Source organism: Sminthopsis crassicaudata, chromosome 1 (genome assembly GCF_048593235.1).
Source record: "Sminthopsis crassicaudata isolate SCR6 chromosome 1, ASM4859323v1, whole genome shotgun sequence".
In the NCBI taxonomy this organism is placed as follows: Eukaryota; Metazoa; Chordata; class Mammalia; order Dasyuromorphia; family Dasyuridae; genus Sminthopsis; species Sminthopsis crassicaudata.
Window position 1 is genome coordinate 646911795 of NC_133617.1, and position 14339 is coordinate 646926133.

The 14339-nt window shown below is 32.5% G+C and overlaps 1 protein-coding gene across 1 annotated transcript in view; it reads left to right on the top strand.

Annotated features, from left to right (window-relative positions):
* Window positions 1–14339, top strand: part of SNAPC3 (small nuclear RNA activating complex polypeptide 3) — a 34479-nt gene that overhangs the window by 14485 nt on the left and 5655 nt on the right. The window contains exons 6-9 of the mRNA XM_074282943.1: window positions 7368–7450; window positions 8662–8826; window positions 11550–11657; window positions 13520–14027. Coding sequence (XP_074139044.1) covers window positions 7368–7450; window positions 8662–8826; window positions 11550–11657; window positions 13520–13667 — 504 coding nt within the window. The 3' untranslated portion in view covers window positions 13668–14027. The remainder of the gene's footprint in view (window positions 1–7367; window positions 7451–8661; window positions 8827–11549; window positions 11658–13519; window positions 14028–14339) is intronic.

Sequence of the window (14339 nt, forward strand, 5' to 3'; positions counted from 1 at the left end):
TATTTCTTGCTTCTAGAAATGAAAGATTGTAAATGACACCTTTTTTGCCCTAGAGATATCGCACCAATTTATGGATCAGAAGACCAGTCTAACTCTGCCACTTACCCACATTATCCATGTGGTCTCTGGAAAATCACTTAAACTTTTGGATCTTCAATTTCCTCATCTCCAAATTGAAATATTAATACATATCATGTCTGGTTACCCAACTTTATCATATTTGGGAGTCATAGATCTAGAGAGAAGAGATCTGAGGCTATCATCAAGCCTCTTATTTAACAGATGAGGAACTTGAAAGGAAGAGAGTAAATAACTTACCTATGATCACAGAGAGTGAGCTTCAGAGCTGAAATTTGAACCTGGGTTCTCTGCTCTCTTTGCAATGCTACCCTTTCACTTCCATCTTGGTAATGTATATTTAAATACTTTGAAAAGCATGGACCATTCTATAAATGTGAGATATTTTTGTTACTATGAAGAACATAAGTTAAAACTGCAAAGGAATGACTTTTTAATCCTATAGTCTTCTCAGGATTGTCTTTTTTACTCTGCATTTCCAATCAGTTGGATTCTGTTTTAATTAGTTGCAGATTCTAATCAGTCTTTCTCCACAATCTTTATCATGAATATATTTCCCTTTCTGTTCCCATTGTTGCCTTTTTACTATTCATTCTCCTATTGAAGTAGCCTTATAATTGTTTTTCTAACTTCTGGTTTCTTCTCCGGTACATCTGTGAAGAAGATTGGCTCTATTCATCTGTCTTACACAGTTTATGATCTTACTCCCTTTCTATTACTACATGAATGTGCTTTGACCAAACTTGGAAGTAATAGGATCTTAGCGCTAAAGAGAATCAACACTTTACAGATGAGGAGACTGAAGCATAGAGAGCATTCTTACCTTTCATTGACAGCTTAGGGGACACCTCCATGAAGTGTGACCTGAGATTGTTCATAATATTTTGTATGTCTTCTGTGTACTTTTCATATAATTTAAAATCATTTATATTGCTGTTTTAATTACTTTGATAGATTATGAACTCTTATATATTCTTCTAGCCCACTGCTTTTAATGGTTAGCAAGTGCTCAATGTTTGAAAAAAAGACAATCAGATTTCATCAATTGGTATTTCTCTTTTCTCATTAATCCCTTCCCTATCAAATTAATTTTTAACTACATTATCAGTATTGTGTTAGCATCCTGTTTGTTTCAAATGATCTCAGGAAGTATTTTACAGCTAGTCAATTGGAACTGTTAGTATGTTACAGAAGGTACTCATTGATCATAATCGATATAGAAACTGCTCTACTGATAGCAAGTAGGTCCAGATGTATAACTTCATGACAAATATGCATTAGAGAGGACATAAGAAGGAACAATTTGTTGCTTATCATTAAAAATGGCAAAGTTCACTAGTGAGAAGATTATTCCTGTTTTATAAGTCTGATACATTATTATATTTTGCTTTGGACAGAAGTTGTAATTTGGGTAGGGAAAGTTTCTGCTAGACCAATTCAATATTAGGAAAATTTTCAGCATAATTGACCATATCGTTACTGATATGGTCAACAAAACTCATAAAGTCTTCACTAGATGCAGAAAAAGTTTTTTACAAATACAGCTTTCATTCCTATTAAAAACTGCATTTGAAAATTAAGGTCAACAAGGAGACAATGGTCTGAGCACGGTCAATTTCTTAGGCTTAGATCAATTGGTAGTAACCAATAAATTAGTTCAGTAGTCTGTCTCAATGACCAAAGATCCTGAGGTGAGGTTTATTATAGTTTGAGGAGTATAGAGTTTTGTAGGTAGGGAAGATCATGCTAATGATTACAAGATATTCAGCATCATGGTGGTAGGAACAACATAATTAGTTATTATAAAGAAGAAATTTATTGATTTATTTATGGGATCCATCTGCATACTGAGGTCATTGATGGTGGACCACAGAATTCCCGGCTCCTAGGAAAGAGATAAGACTTTCCTTAATTGTACAAAGACAGGCAAGAATGGATTGTGTGTATGTGTATTAAGATTAATAGTATATATTTTTTTCAATTACATGTAAAGATGGTTTTCAAAATTTGGGGTGTTTTTTTTTTCCCCCCCAAGAGGCAAAGGTTTCATTATATTGCTAAAAACAGGCTAAACTTAAAGGGTTTTTTGATTGATTGTTTTAGCAGGGAAAATAGTTTTAGCAATTAACAAGAGAAAAGACAAGAGAGCTTAGTTCTGTAGCTGAACTCACATTTAAGGAGGGGGAAGATGTCAATAAGGCATAGCATGGCCTTGGTGTTATAAGGCAGACTAAATTATGCTTAGCTAGCAGACAAACTCTAAAAATGATCTACAAATAATTTTTGTAAGATTTTGAGTTCCAAAGTTTTTCTCCTTCTTTCCCCCTCCCTAAGGCAGCAAGCAATCTGATATAGGTTATACATTACAATCCTTTTAAGCATATTTCCATATTAGTTATAACAAAAGAGGAAAACCACAGGAAAGAAAACACAAAAAAAGAGTGAAAATACATGCTTTGATCTGTATTAGTCTCCATAGTTTTTCCTCTTGGATCCATATGGTATTTTCCATTCCAAATCTATTGCAATTGATGGACAGTATATCTTGTGGAAATGTATCAGGTCAGCTTATAGGACATGAAAGATAGCAAAAAAGATGTCATGGAACTTTTCCAGGATCTGAAGCTATGGAAGAACAAATTTTCATTTAACTAACTTGGGAACCTGAGCTCATTCATATGACTAAGAAATATTCTTTGTTTTAGTCCACATGCAAAGTTAGAGAGCGGACCAGTTTCCAGATATCCGTCTGTATCCTTTAAGGATAGCAGATTTCTTGGAAACAGGAATAGAATAATGATTAGCAGAACTAAACATAAGCACAGAAAGAAATGTATGTGGCTTGAGAAATCACTTTTTAAAAATGGGCCAATAACACATAAAACAATCAATTATAGAATAGAATTAATTATAAACTGTGACAAAATTAATCTCTTCAATAGAAATGCAGATTTCCTCAAAATGATAAGTAATATCAATCTGAAACCATCAGTAAGCATTATCTATAATGGAGATAAGCTAGAAGCCTTCCCATTAAGAACAGAGGTCACACAAGGATGTCTATTTTTACAGCTTTTCAATGTTATACTTGAAATATAGCACTGACAAGAAAAAGAAATTGAAGTAATCGGATTAGGCAGTGAGGAAACAGCTATCATTCTTTGTAAGTGATAGGACAGTATCTAGAAAATCAGTTAAAAAAAAAACCTAGTTGAAACAATAACTGACAAAATTGTAGGATATAAAATAAAGCCATATAAATCATTAGCATTTCAATATGTTACCCACAAAGTCCATCAGCAAGAGATAGAAAATTTTCATTTAAAGTAACTGTAGACAATATAAAATTTTTCTCTAGTTTTTCCTTTTTGTTCATTTTTTTTTTCTTTCACAACATGACTTAATGTAGAAATATGTTTCTGTGATTGCACTTGTATGATTTATTCCTGATTGCTTGTTGTATTGAGAAAGGGAGAAAAATTTAATCCTCCTAGAGGAGGAGGTGGGGAAGGGAAGGGAAGAGTCAGAACAGAAATGAGTGCAAGGGATACTGATGTAAAAAATTACCCATGCATATGTTCTGTCAATAAAAAAGTTATAATAACAAAAAAATTGAATGTTGAAAAAATAGTATTTACACACACACACACACACACACACACACACACACACACACACACACACACACACACATTCTAATTGTTGAGTCTCATTGTTAATTGTAATTGTAGTGTATTACTCCAGAAATGCTTATGGTTTGTTGCATTCACACATTTTGTTTTTCTTCCAATTTTTTTCTCTAAATACTCTTGAGATGATAAGGCTAAGCTAAATCTCATGTTAAGGTCTAAATATCAAGACTTTTTCCTCTCTGTTTTTCATGAGGATACTATTCATAGTTGGCTACCATCCTCCTTTCTTCAGTGTTTTGTAAATGAAGTTATACTCTAACCTGACCTTGGTCTTGGTTTACTGTTCACTTCTCATATTTATGGTAACTATTGTTTACATAGACTAAAGTTCTTGGGGAAAAAATAGTGATTATCAGGATCATTTCTTTTTTAAACTTTATTTTTTTTCCTGCTTAGAGGAGTCAGTTTACATACTTCTTTGGAGAATAGATGATGATGAAAGTTTTACTCATATATAGCCAAATATTTTGCTTTTGGGTTTCTGTTTTTTAGAGAAGGAGAGAAAGGCATTGTGAGGGAGAAAAATATCCACTTGATAACTGAAAAAAATGTTTGCTATTCAGTTTCATTTTTAGTGATGTTTGGTCTTCAGCACATTTCGATTCTTTTTAATTGGGGGAGGGGGATTTATTGATAGTATTTAAGGTAAAGATTTCATATCCCAACTATATAAAATCTGTCAAATCCACAAGAATCCAAGTCATTCCCCAACTGATAAATGACCAAAGTGACCAAAATGATGACACGAATGTGCAATTTGCAGGTAAAGAAATTAAAAGTCTAAAGTGTGTATATATATATATATGTGTGTGTATATATATATATATATATATATATATATATATATATGTACCCATCAGATTGACCAGAATGAAAGGGAAAGTACAAATGTTTAAGGGGCTGTAGAAAAACTAGGACCACAGTGGGTAGACCTGTGAACTGACCAGCCATTCTGGAGAAGAATCTGGAACCATGCCCAAAGAACCACTAGAGTGCTTCTACTCTTTGATCCAGCCATATTACCATTAGGCCTGTTTCCAATGATACTTCAAGAAAGAGGGGGAAAAAATCTTATATATGTTCTTTGTGTGTATGGGTAAAAGAATGTTTAATGTAGTGCATTCTAGAATTTTAGAAAGCATCTTATAATTACAATGTTAGGATATAGTGATTTTTAACAGATCATTTTAACCAATGTTTGCAGTGACTCGGAATAGGAAAAAATCCAGATTTTTTCCCCCCATATTATTTATGGACATTGAATTGTGCATTCATTACTTTTTTTAAATACCTAAAAAGAAAATCTGTCCACAAATTGAGAAGCATAAGTGAGCTGCTGTGCAACCTCCATCTGATTACTACATAACTTGTACCTTTGAAATGGTAATAATTGGGGGGGGGGAGATAAGTGTTAGTATCTTAATGTGGACAACTTGTTCTAAGTTGCAAATTCCAGGTACCCAAGATATTTATCTCTAAAGATGTCTAAGTATATGCATAGTAGGCCATGTCAGGCAAGAATTGTGAAGTCATTTCATTTCTCATCTCACACTTTTCTTCTCCTCTTCCCTCAGATTCTCCCAATGTGTTTTTTTTTTCTTCTCAATAGCATTTTATTTTTTCAAATACATGTAAAGATAGTTTTCAGCATTCATTTGTGTAAGATTTTGTGTTCCACATTTTTTTTCTCCTTCCCTCCTCCCTCCTCAAGACAAGGAATATGATAGTTATACATATGCAATCCTCTAAAAAATTTCCAAAAAAAAATTAGATTAAAAGGGAGAAAACCATGAGAAAGAAAAAAGTAAACAAACAAAAAATGATGAAAATACTATGCTTCCATCTACATTCAGTCTCTATAGTTCTTTCTCTGAATGCAGATGGCATTTTCCATCCCAAGTCTATTGGAATTATCTTAGGTCACCACATTACAGAGAAAAGCTAAGTCCCTCACAGTTGATCGTCACATAATCTTGCTGTTACTTTGTATAGTGTTCTCCTGATTCTGCTCTCTTTACTCAGCATCAGTTCATGTATGTAAAGTCCTGGATTTTCTGAAATCAACCTATTACTTATTTTTAATCATAGCTGTTTATTTTTCAAAATACATGCAAAGATAATTTCCAACATTGACCCTTGCAAAACCTTGTGTTCACCTCTCCCTTCCCTAGACAGCAAGCAATCCACAATAGGGTAAACATGTGCAACTCTTTTAAACATTTTCTAAACATATTTCCATATCCATCATGCTGCACAAGAAAAATCAGATCAAAAAGAAAGAAAAAAACAAACAACAACAAAATGAAAATACTATGTCATGATTTACATGCAATCCCCATAGTCCTCCCTGACTAGAGGTGGCTCTCTCCATCATAAGTCCACTAGAATTGGGCTGAATCACCTCATTGTTGAAAAGCTGCTCATTTAATGGGATGAACTTTTCCATGAAATGTAAGTGGATAGCAGACTGGATTCAAAGTCAAAATCCTACAATATGTTGTTTACAAAAAAAACTGCTCATCACTTCTTATAGAAAAATGATATTCCATTACATTCATATTCAGTGATATGATGGGCATCCACTCCATTTCCAATTTGGACTCTTTTTAAAAAGAAAAAGTATTCATGATTCATAGGTATAAGGCTCCTAAGTAATTTATAAAGCTCCATTTTTTTATATTGAGTTCTATTTTTCAACCTTTATTTCAGTTTTCTTTATTTCCTGTGACTCTCTTTGCTCTGACAATAACAAATACACACCAACTTGATTTTAAAAAATCTTGTCGAGTTCTTTGTAGAATTTCTTTACTTTATCCTTTAGAACATTGTGGTTGGTGTGTAGGTCATATGAGTCTTTATAATCATATAAGGGGATTTATTGGGACGAGCTCCTAGGATTAAGTACAGATAGTTAAGAGTTGTTTTTCAGTTTATCTTTGTGTAGTAAAAGCCATATGTATTCAAGTATCAGGAGACCTGGATGTTGAGATTAGATGTACCACTAACTGGGATCTTGGGACAAGTCATTCATCACTTTCATCACTAAATTTCAGTTGAAATTATATTTATGAAAACATTTTTAAAATGTTAATGAGCATTGTACAAATGCAATAGAATATTACTCTTACAACTATGCTAAAGAGATAAACAGCAGCAAAAGATACCTGAGATTTCATGCTGGCTTTCACAGCAAAGAAAAGATTGTTAGCATGGAAAGGTTTAGGTTTTCCATTTAAGTATCTTACCATTAAAAGTGTGTGCATATAATATAAAAATGAAGACGAGATTTAGTATGCTGGTTTTAAAGGAAAGTTTTCTTTTCATGAAACTGTTTTAAATATAAGCATAAACATAAATTAAAATTACAATGTAACAGTTCTAAAATGACAGCATAGTAAATTAAACTGAAAATAGTAGAATCTTGCCTATATATTGAGTTCCTATAAAATCAGTTTTATGTAATTTAAAAACTATACTAGTGGCTAACATTATGGTAAAGTTTAATAATGGAAGTAGTAGTACATGATTTTTTTGTGTAATCATTAATGGCACTTTCTCCTCTCCCCCACCTTAATTCCCTTATGTCCTTTCTTATAGGATCTTTACAAGTCAGCCTTCTTTTATTTTGAAGGAACATTTTACAATGACAGGAGATACCCTGAATGCAGAGATTTGAGCAGGTAATTTTCATAAAATCTATTTTTTTCCTGTTCTAAAAATAGAAGCAGTATAAATAATAGCTTTGAATCTGTACAAGAATTATTTTGGTTACCTAAGATATTTAGGACTTGCTAACTTTTTGAAAATTCTGTAATCATAGTACTGAGCTAATCACAAGCATTTATCAAACCAAAAACAAGGTAGAATATACTTATTTGGGGACAGACATATTAATTTCTGCAAATATCTTAATTGAAAAACAAAAACTTAAAAAAAAAACCTTATTCATAATTTTATTTTGCAGCCTTGCAAACAAATCCAAAAATTTAGTTGCTATACCATTAAAACAGATCACCAAGCTGTACTTTGTCATAAGATAGTAAAATGAATTGGCTTGATTCTTTTGTATTTACTCTGGGCAAGAAACTGTAATTTTTAAAATTAAATTCTACAAATCTATTAATTGCCTATGGTGCAGAATATTGTCCTGGGTGTTTTGGGAAAAGATACCTTTGAATAAATTCTAACTAGAGTTTTATGGAGGATATAATCTGTACATATATTACATGATAAAGTACAAGTGAGCAGAGAAAGGTCATTAACAACTGGGGGGCAGGGGAAGGACAGATGGGGAAGAAATGAAGAGAGGGGGGAGAGGAACAGAGGTTTCCTAAAGCATGTTGTGATACTAAATTATAACTTGAGCAGACAGCAAGGTGGCACAGTAGATAAAATAAGAAAGAACCAAGATCAAATTTGTCCTCAAATTCTTATTCGCTGAATATGTCACTTAACTTCTCTCTGCCTTAGTTGCCATATATTTAGGGATAATGAAAACATGTAGATTCTAAAGTTGTAAGGATAAAATGAGATTTTTGCAAAGGACAAATCTTAAAGTGCTATATAAATGCTAGCTATCATTATTACTTTTTTGTAGATACTAATTGAAATTATATAAATAATGGATTGGTAATCTATTAACTAATTCAATCAGAATTCTACTTTGTTTCAAAATTATCTTCATACCAATTATAGGGAGTAAAAGAAAGACAGAAATATTGAAATCTCATCGTGTCTTAACTACAATGACTTCCATATAAAATTAACAATTCTTCAAGTTAACTGGGTGGTGTTGGTTGTAGTTCATTATAATTCCTCAGTCAGATATCTTCTGCCTATTTAAGTTTCATGGGCAGCATGGTTAATCATATATACTCATGCTTTTTTTCAGGACAATTATTGAGTGGTCAGAATCCCATGATCGAGGATATGGCAAGTTCCAGTCTGCTAAAATGGAAGATTTTACCTTCAATGACCTGTACATTAAATTAGGTTTTCCTTACTTGTATTGTCACCAGGGAGACTGTGAGCATGTTGTCATCATCACAGATATAAGGTATGTAGATATATTTTAACTTATCCTCTTCTTCCTTTCATTTCCTTTCTCTATTTTGAACATAATGGACATCAGAATAAGGGGAAAAAATTATTAATGCCATTACAGGCTACTCAAAACAAAACAAAACAAAAACCATTTTATTTCAATTCATGACCAGAGTTTTATAAGCACTTAGGATTTCCTCACTTTCTGGCTTCTGCTTCATTGGTAGTAAATCTCAATTCTCAGCACAAGTAGTTATTAGGGATGATTGTGCATTTTGTGGTTTTGCCTTTTTTTTTTTTTTTTTTTTCCCCTTTCATATTCAGATTATTAGTTAATATCTTTACCAGATAGTGAAAGAGAAAAAAAGGAAAACAAAATTTATAACATTTCTGGTAAAAATAAAATTTAATTGGAAGGATTATAGTCACTAAAGATGAGTCTTAGAAATTAGTTATATGTTTCATTTAGCTGTCAATCACCGATGGCACAAGTAAAGGAACTCTTTTTACTAATACTTGGAATTACAATGTCTATATTAGACAAGACCCTAGCTACCTACCTCCACTGTTGCTTCCTTGTTCCAATTTAGCACTATTTGAAATTGCTCTGAAAGCTGCAATCTTTTGCCTCAAAGCTCTTAAAACCTTTGGGTTTTTGGGTTTAAATGGTTTAGAAGCCTTTGGTTCTGTTATTTAGCTTCACTGAGTAAAATAGTTGATTGGTCTGGGAATTTGGTTATTATTAATCACCATATATATGTTTCTCAAAAATGTATGATTTGTAACCAATCAAGTTAAAATTGACTCTTAGAACTAAATCTCTTTAGAAGTTGGGTGCTACTTTTAATTGAAAGATGTTAAAATTGGAATTAAAATACTTTTGTAATAACCTATTTGGGTTTATGTATTTAAATTACTGTTGCAAATCTTTCTAAAATATATTATTTCATTTCCTGTGTTATAAGTAAGACATATTGAATTTAATTGTATCTTTATTTGACGTTTTGGGATTTTGCAGAGTTATCACTTTGAACATATGAGAAATATGCAAAAGACTTTCATATAGAAAGGGTTTTTTAAATTAATTTTATAATTATACATTTTTTTTGACAGTATATATGCATGAGTAATTTTTTCATAACATTATCCCTTGTATTTATTTTTCCAGATTTTCCCCTCCCTCCCCTAGATGACAGGCAATCTCATACATTTTACATGTGTTACAGTATAACCTAGATATAATATATGTGTGTAAATTCAATTTTCTTGTTGCACGTTAAGTATTGGATTCCGAAGGTATAAGTAACCTGGGTAGATAGACAGTAATACTAACAGTTTACATTCAATTCCCAGTGTTCCTTCTCTGGGTGTAGTTGTTTCTGTCCATCATTGATCAGTAGAAAGGGGTTTTGATACATCATTATAGTTCCATATTGCAGAAATAGGACCAAAGGATAGCAGTTGATATAATGAATATATTACTAGCATAATGGTTTTTAAAATTTTTTTAATGATCTCCCTCACTGAAGTTAAAGAGAACTTTCATTAGAAAGAATTAAGCAGAGACAGGATGGTATGTCTGGGATATTAGAGGAGATGCAGGAATTTGGATGAGATTCAATTCAATAATTCAGCAAACATATTAAGTGCTATGGGCCAGAATTCTGAACTTGAAACAAAGGATTCTTCCAAGGTACTAAATCAGTGGAATTGATAGAGACAATAGTTATCTAATTTAGCATGATTCAGTATGATTGATTTAATCCTACAGGGAGATGTTATGGGCCAGAACTTGAAACAAAGTACTAAGTGGAATTGAGGAGACAATGGTTAAATCTAGTTTAGCATTGATTTACAACGAATAATGGTTTCCTAGTGATATAGTGAGGAGCCTCAGCCAGGATTCAGTCTGGGAGAAGGAGGGAAGATCAGAGAAGTGGTGGCAGGCTGTCCTCCTTCACTTCTCCATTGAAACCCAGACCTGGAAGGTCTCCAGAAAAACTATCTGATCCTGAAGTGAAGGAGACAAGACTTTGAAGGAGACAATAAAGGATCTGGACTTTAACAACTGGCTGCATTTGAGGTGATTACTGAACTAAAACTAAGGCTGCCTCCAGAAGCCCCCCAAGAAATCTGCTCCCAGAGAATATTACAATTAAGCACTTGCTTAAACGCAAAATCAGTGATAAACATTGGGAGAGACAAACAAAACCCACAACTATTCTTTCTTTCAGGGGTGTTGAGAATGTTATTGAGAAAGTTGATTGCTAGAAGAATATTCAATAAGAATACAAGAAGTTTGAAGGAAGTCTAAAACAGCATCAGTATTAGGAGTTGTATTTAAGAGATTTGTGAAGGTAGAAACATTTGGTGAATGATTAGATATATAGGGTGAAAGAATAATGGATAAAAAACTGTTGTATACCTGGATGATTAGAAGGATGGTTTATCTAAACAACAAAATTAAATCTATTTGCTCTGAAAATTATTTCAAGATTTTTCTCATTTTTTACCAATTACTGTAAAAACATAATCATAATCTGCACTCGTTTTATACAAACTGAATTTTTTGCAAACATTGCACTATTGTAATAACTTTTATAATTACAAGGAAACTCTAATATGTTGATGCCAATTAATAGTAATTAATATACTAATAAATGAGAATGTGAAGAATGTTGTATAATACTTCTGTATCTTCTTAATGCCCTAATGTTTTTTTCCTTATGGCAAAAGACTTGTACATCATGATGACTGCTTGGATAAGACGCTTTATCCCCTACTCACCAAGAAGCACTGGTTATGGACCAGGAAATGTTTTGTTTGTAAAATGTACACAGCCAGGTATGTGATCCTAATTGTTTGATTCATGTTTCTCAGTTTTTAACATTAATGGTTTTACTGAGGACATTAGCATTCTGACCATAATTGGGGAAAATTGAATGCCCTTTATGCATGGAAAATAAATGAGTATTTAACATATTATGCTTTGGTTACTTGATTTACTTTTCCTCTTAATAACATAGTACAAATTCTGATTCGTTAACACAGCAGTGGGAAAGCTATTAGAATCAGATGAATGAGATTGTGAAAATCTTAAAGGGAAGCAAATTTCCATTTGAATCTTAGGAAGAGATAGATGTAAAATCAATAAAATAGAACTTATAGTTTTAGAATTAAAAGAAACCTTAGCTCATTGAAATAACCCCAGAATTTTTCAGAAAATGAAGCTGAGATCCAGAGTTTTAAGAATTACGCATTGTGGTATATATAGCAAGTTACTGCCATATTTGGCATTAGACCTCATGCTTGCTGGCTCCCATAAGTGCTAGTGGAGTTTTGAGAATTTTGATGGTCTTTGTGTGATTTTTATTTTTTGAGTTCCAATCTCTCTCCCTTCTGCTTCCTCTGTCTACTGAGAAGGCAAGTAATGTGATATCATTTATCAGTTATACATGTGAAATCATGCTAAACATATTTACATGCTACTCATATGTGTAAATCCTCCCCACCAAAAAAAAAAAAAAAAGCAAAGTGAGAAAAGCATATTTTGGTTTGCACTCAGTTTGTCAGTTCTCTTTCTGGAGGTGGATAACATATGGAACCAGCCTTCATTATTTACCATACACCAAAATATCACTGCGTCACAATCATACATGCTGCATCTTATTCACCCATTTCCCAGTTAATGAGCATTCTTCCTCATGAAGACACCCTGTTTTGCAGACACTTGAATGCAGAATGCTAGCTTGTTTTTAGAATGAATGTGATTTCTTAAGCAGTTAAACTTACAAAGATTACTCAAATGTTCATTATTTTTAAAAGCTGTTTGGTCTGTGAAATCAAGTGTATTAAAATTATAACTTCAGTTAATAGTCATGCTTTCAGTATTATACATAAAACTTAAATTCTAGGTTAGAAGTCATTTTCTAATTTTATGGGTTTTTCAGCTCATACATCCAGACTGACTTTTACAGCTTATTGTAGTACAAAAGGAACATTAAATCATTGGTATTTGGGTCCCATATTAGCAGATTACAGTTTCTACATATTATCGAATGCTTCTATTTTAGTTGGGGCATTTTTTTCCTCTTCAAACTATATCAATAAACTATGCATGATGGGATGCCATAGTCACTCATAAAATTTCCTCACAATGAATAAATGTGCCATGTAATAAATACATAAAATTTTTAACTGGGCTATTCTCAACTTTTATACTAAAAATTTTGATGGGATATATTTATCACAAATTTGATTGTATAAAACCTTCAATTGTGATTGAAATGAGTAGGATATAATTATTTGCCTAATGCCACTAATCAGTGTTAAAGAGCAATATGTTAACAGCAACAGTTATATGGTGTTTAAAAATATGAACAGGACTTTACAGTAAATATCTTATTTGATCCTCACAAAAATCCTGGAAGGTGGGTACCGTAGGGTACTGTAATTTTCTCCATTTTACTTATTTGTGGGTGAGGAAATGAAAGTTAATGTTTTGTATGTGGCAGGCGTTGAGTTGAGGTCTTAAGACTCACTTCTCTGTCCACCATATCATGGAGCTGCCTTAGCATAGTAGCAGAAAAACAAAAGATTTTGGTAGTGAAATGATGTGGTAGGGCTTATATCACCATTCTTTATTCCCTCTTATTACATATGAATGAAAGGAATGAAACTAATTTTTTTTTTCTTTTTTTAAACAGATGGGTAACCAACAATGACTGCTTTGCACCAGAAGACCCTTGTTTCTTCTGTGATGTTTGTTTCCGAATGCTCCATTATGATTCTGAAGGCAACAAACTGGGAGAGTTCCTTGCTTATCCTTATGTTGATCCTGGAACTTTCAATTGAAGACAAAACAGAAATACTGCAAAAGTAGTCTTGTTGAATGGTTGTTTGGAATGACTGCAATGCTCCTAAGAAACGTCACTTTTTGAATGCCTTAAGTGTCTTAGGCAAAAACATTAAAACTATAAAGGAAAGTTGGGTAATAACCCAATTTAGCTGTTAATTTTATTATTTGGGTATGGTATATTAAACTCATAGTAGTCTTGTTACGCTTACATTTCTTTTTTTTCTTTGAGCTAACCACATAGTGGTTCCAGGCAACCTGTATCTCTGCTGTAGTCATTCTTTTCAAGTTTCAAGTAATAAAAATTAAGCCCACTTAAGATTACTTCTTTGACCCAACCAACTGGAGCTCAAGTGAAGGTAAATATGTTTCAAGTGTATTAAAGACCTTTAGGGGCAAGAGGTGGTAGGGTTGAGAAAGGTGATGCAAATCCAATCTCATAAAATCTTTTAGTGTTTCAGTGATTTTTATCCTTGCTGTTCAACACTTGTTATATATTTGGAAGGTAAATGGCAGAACTACTTTGAAATAATGTCAATCGACAATTTTTTTGTTTGATTTTTCGCTAAGACTTAAAATTTTTTGTTAACAATACACTTTTACTGATTCTGGGCCTCAGAAGGCTTAACAAATGCAAACCACATTTTATCAATTCTACTTTTATGTCCTTA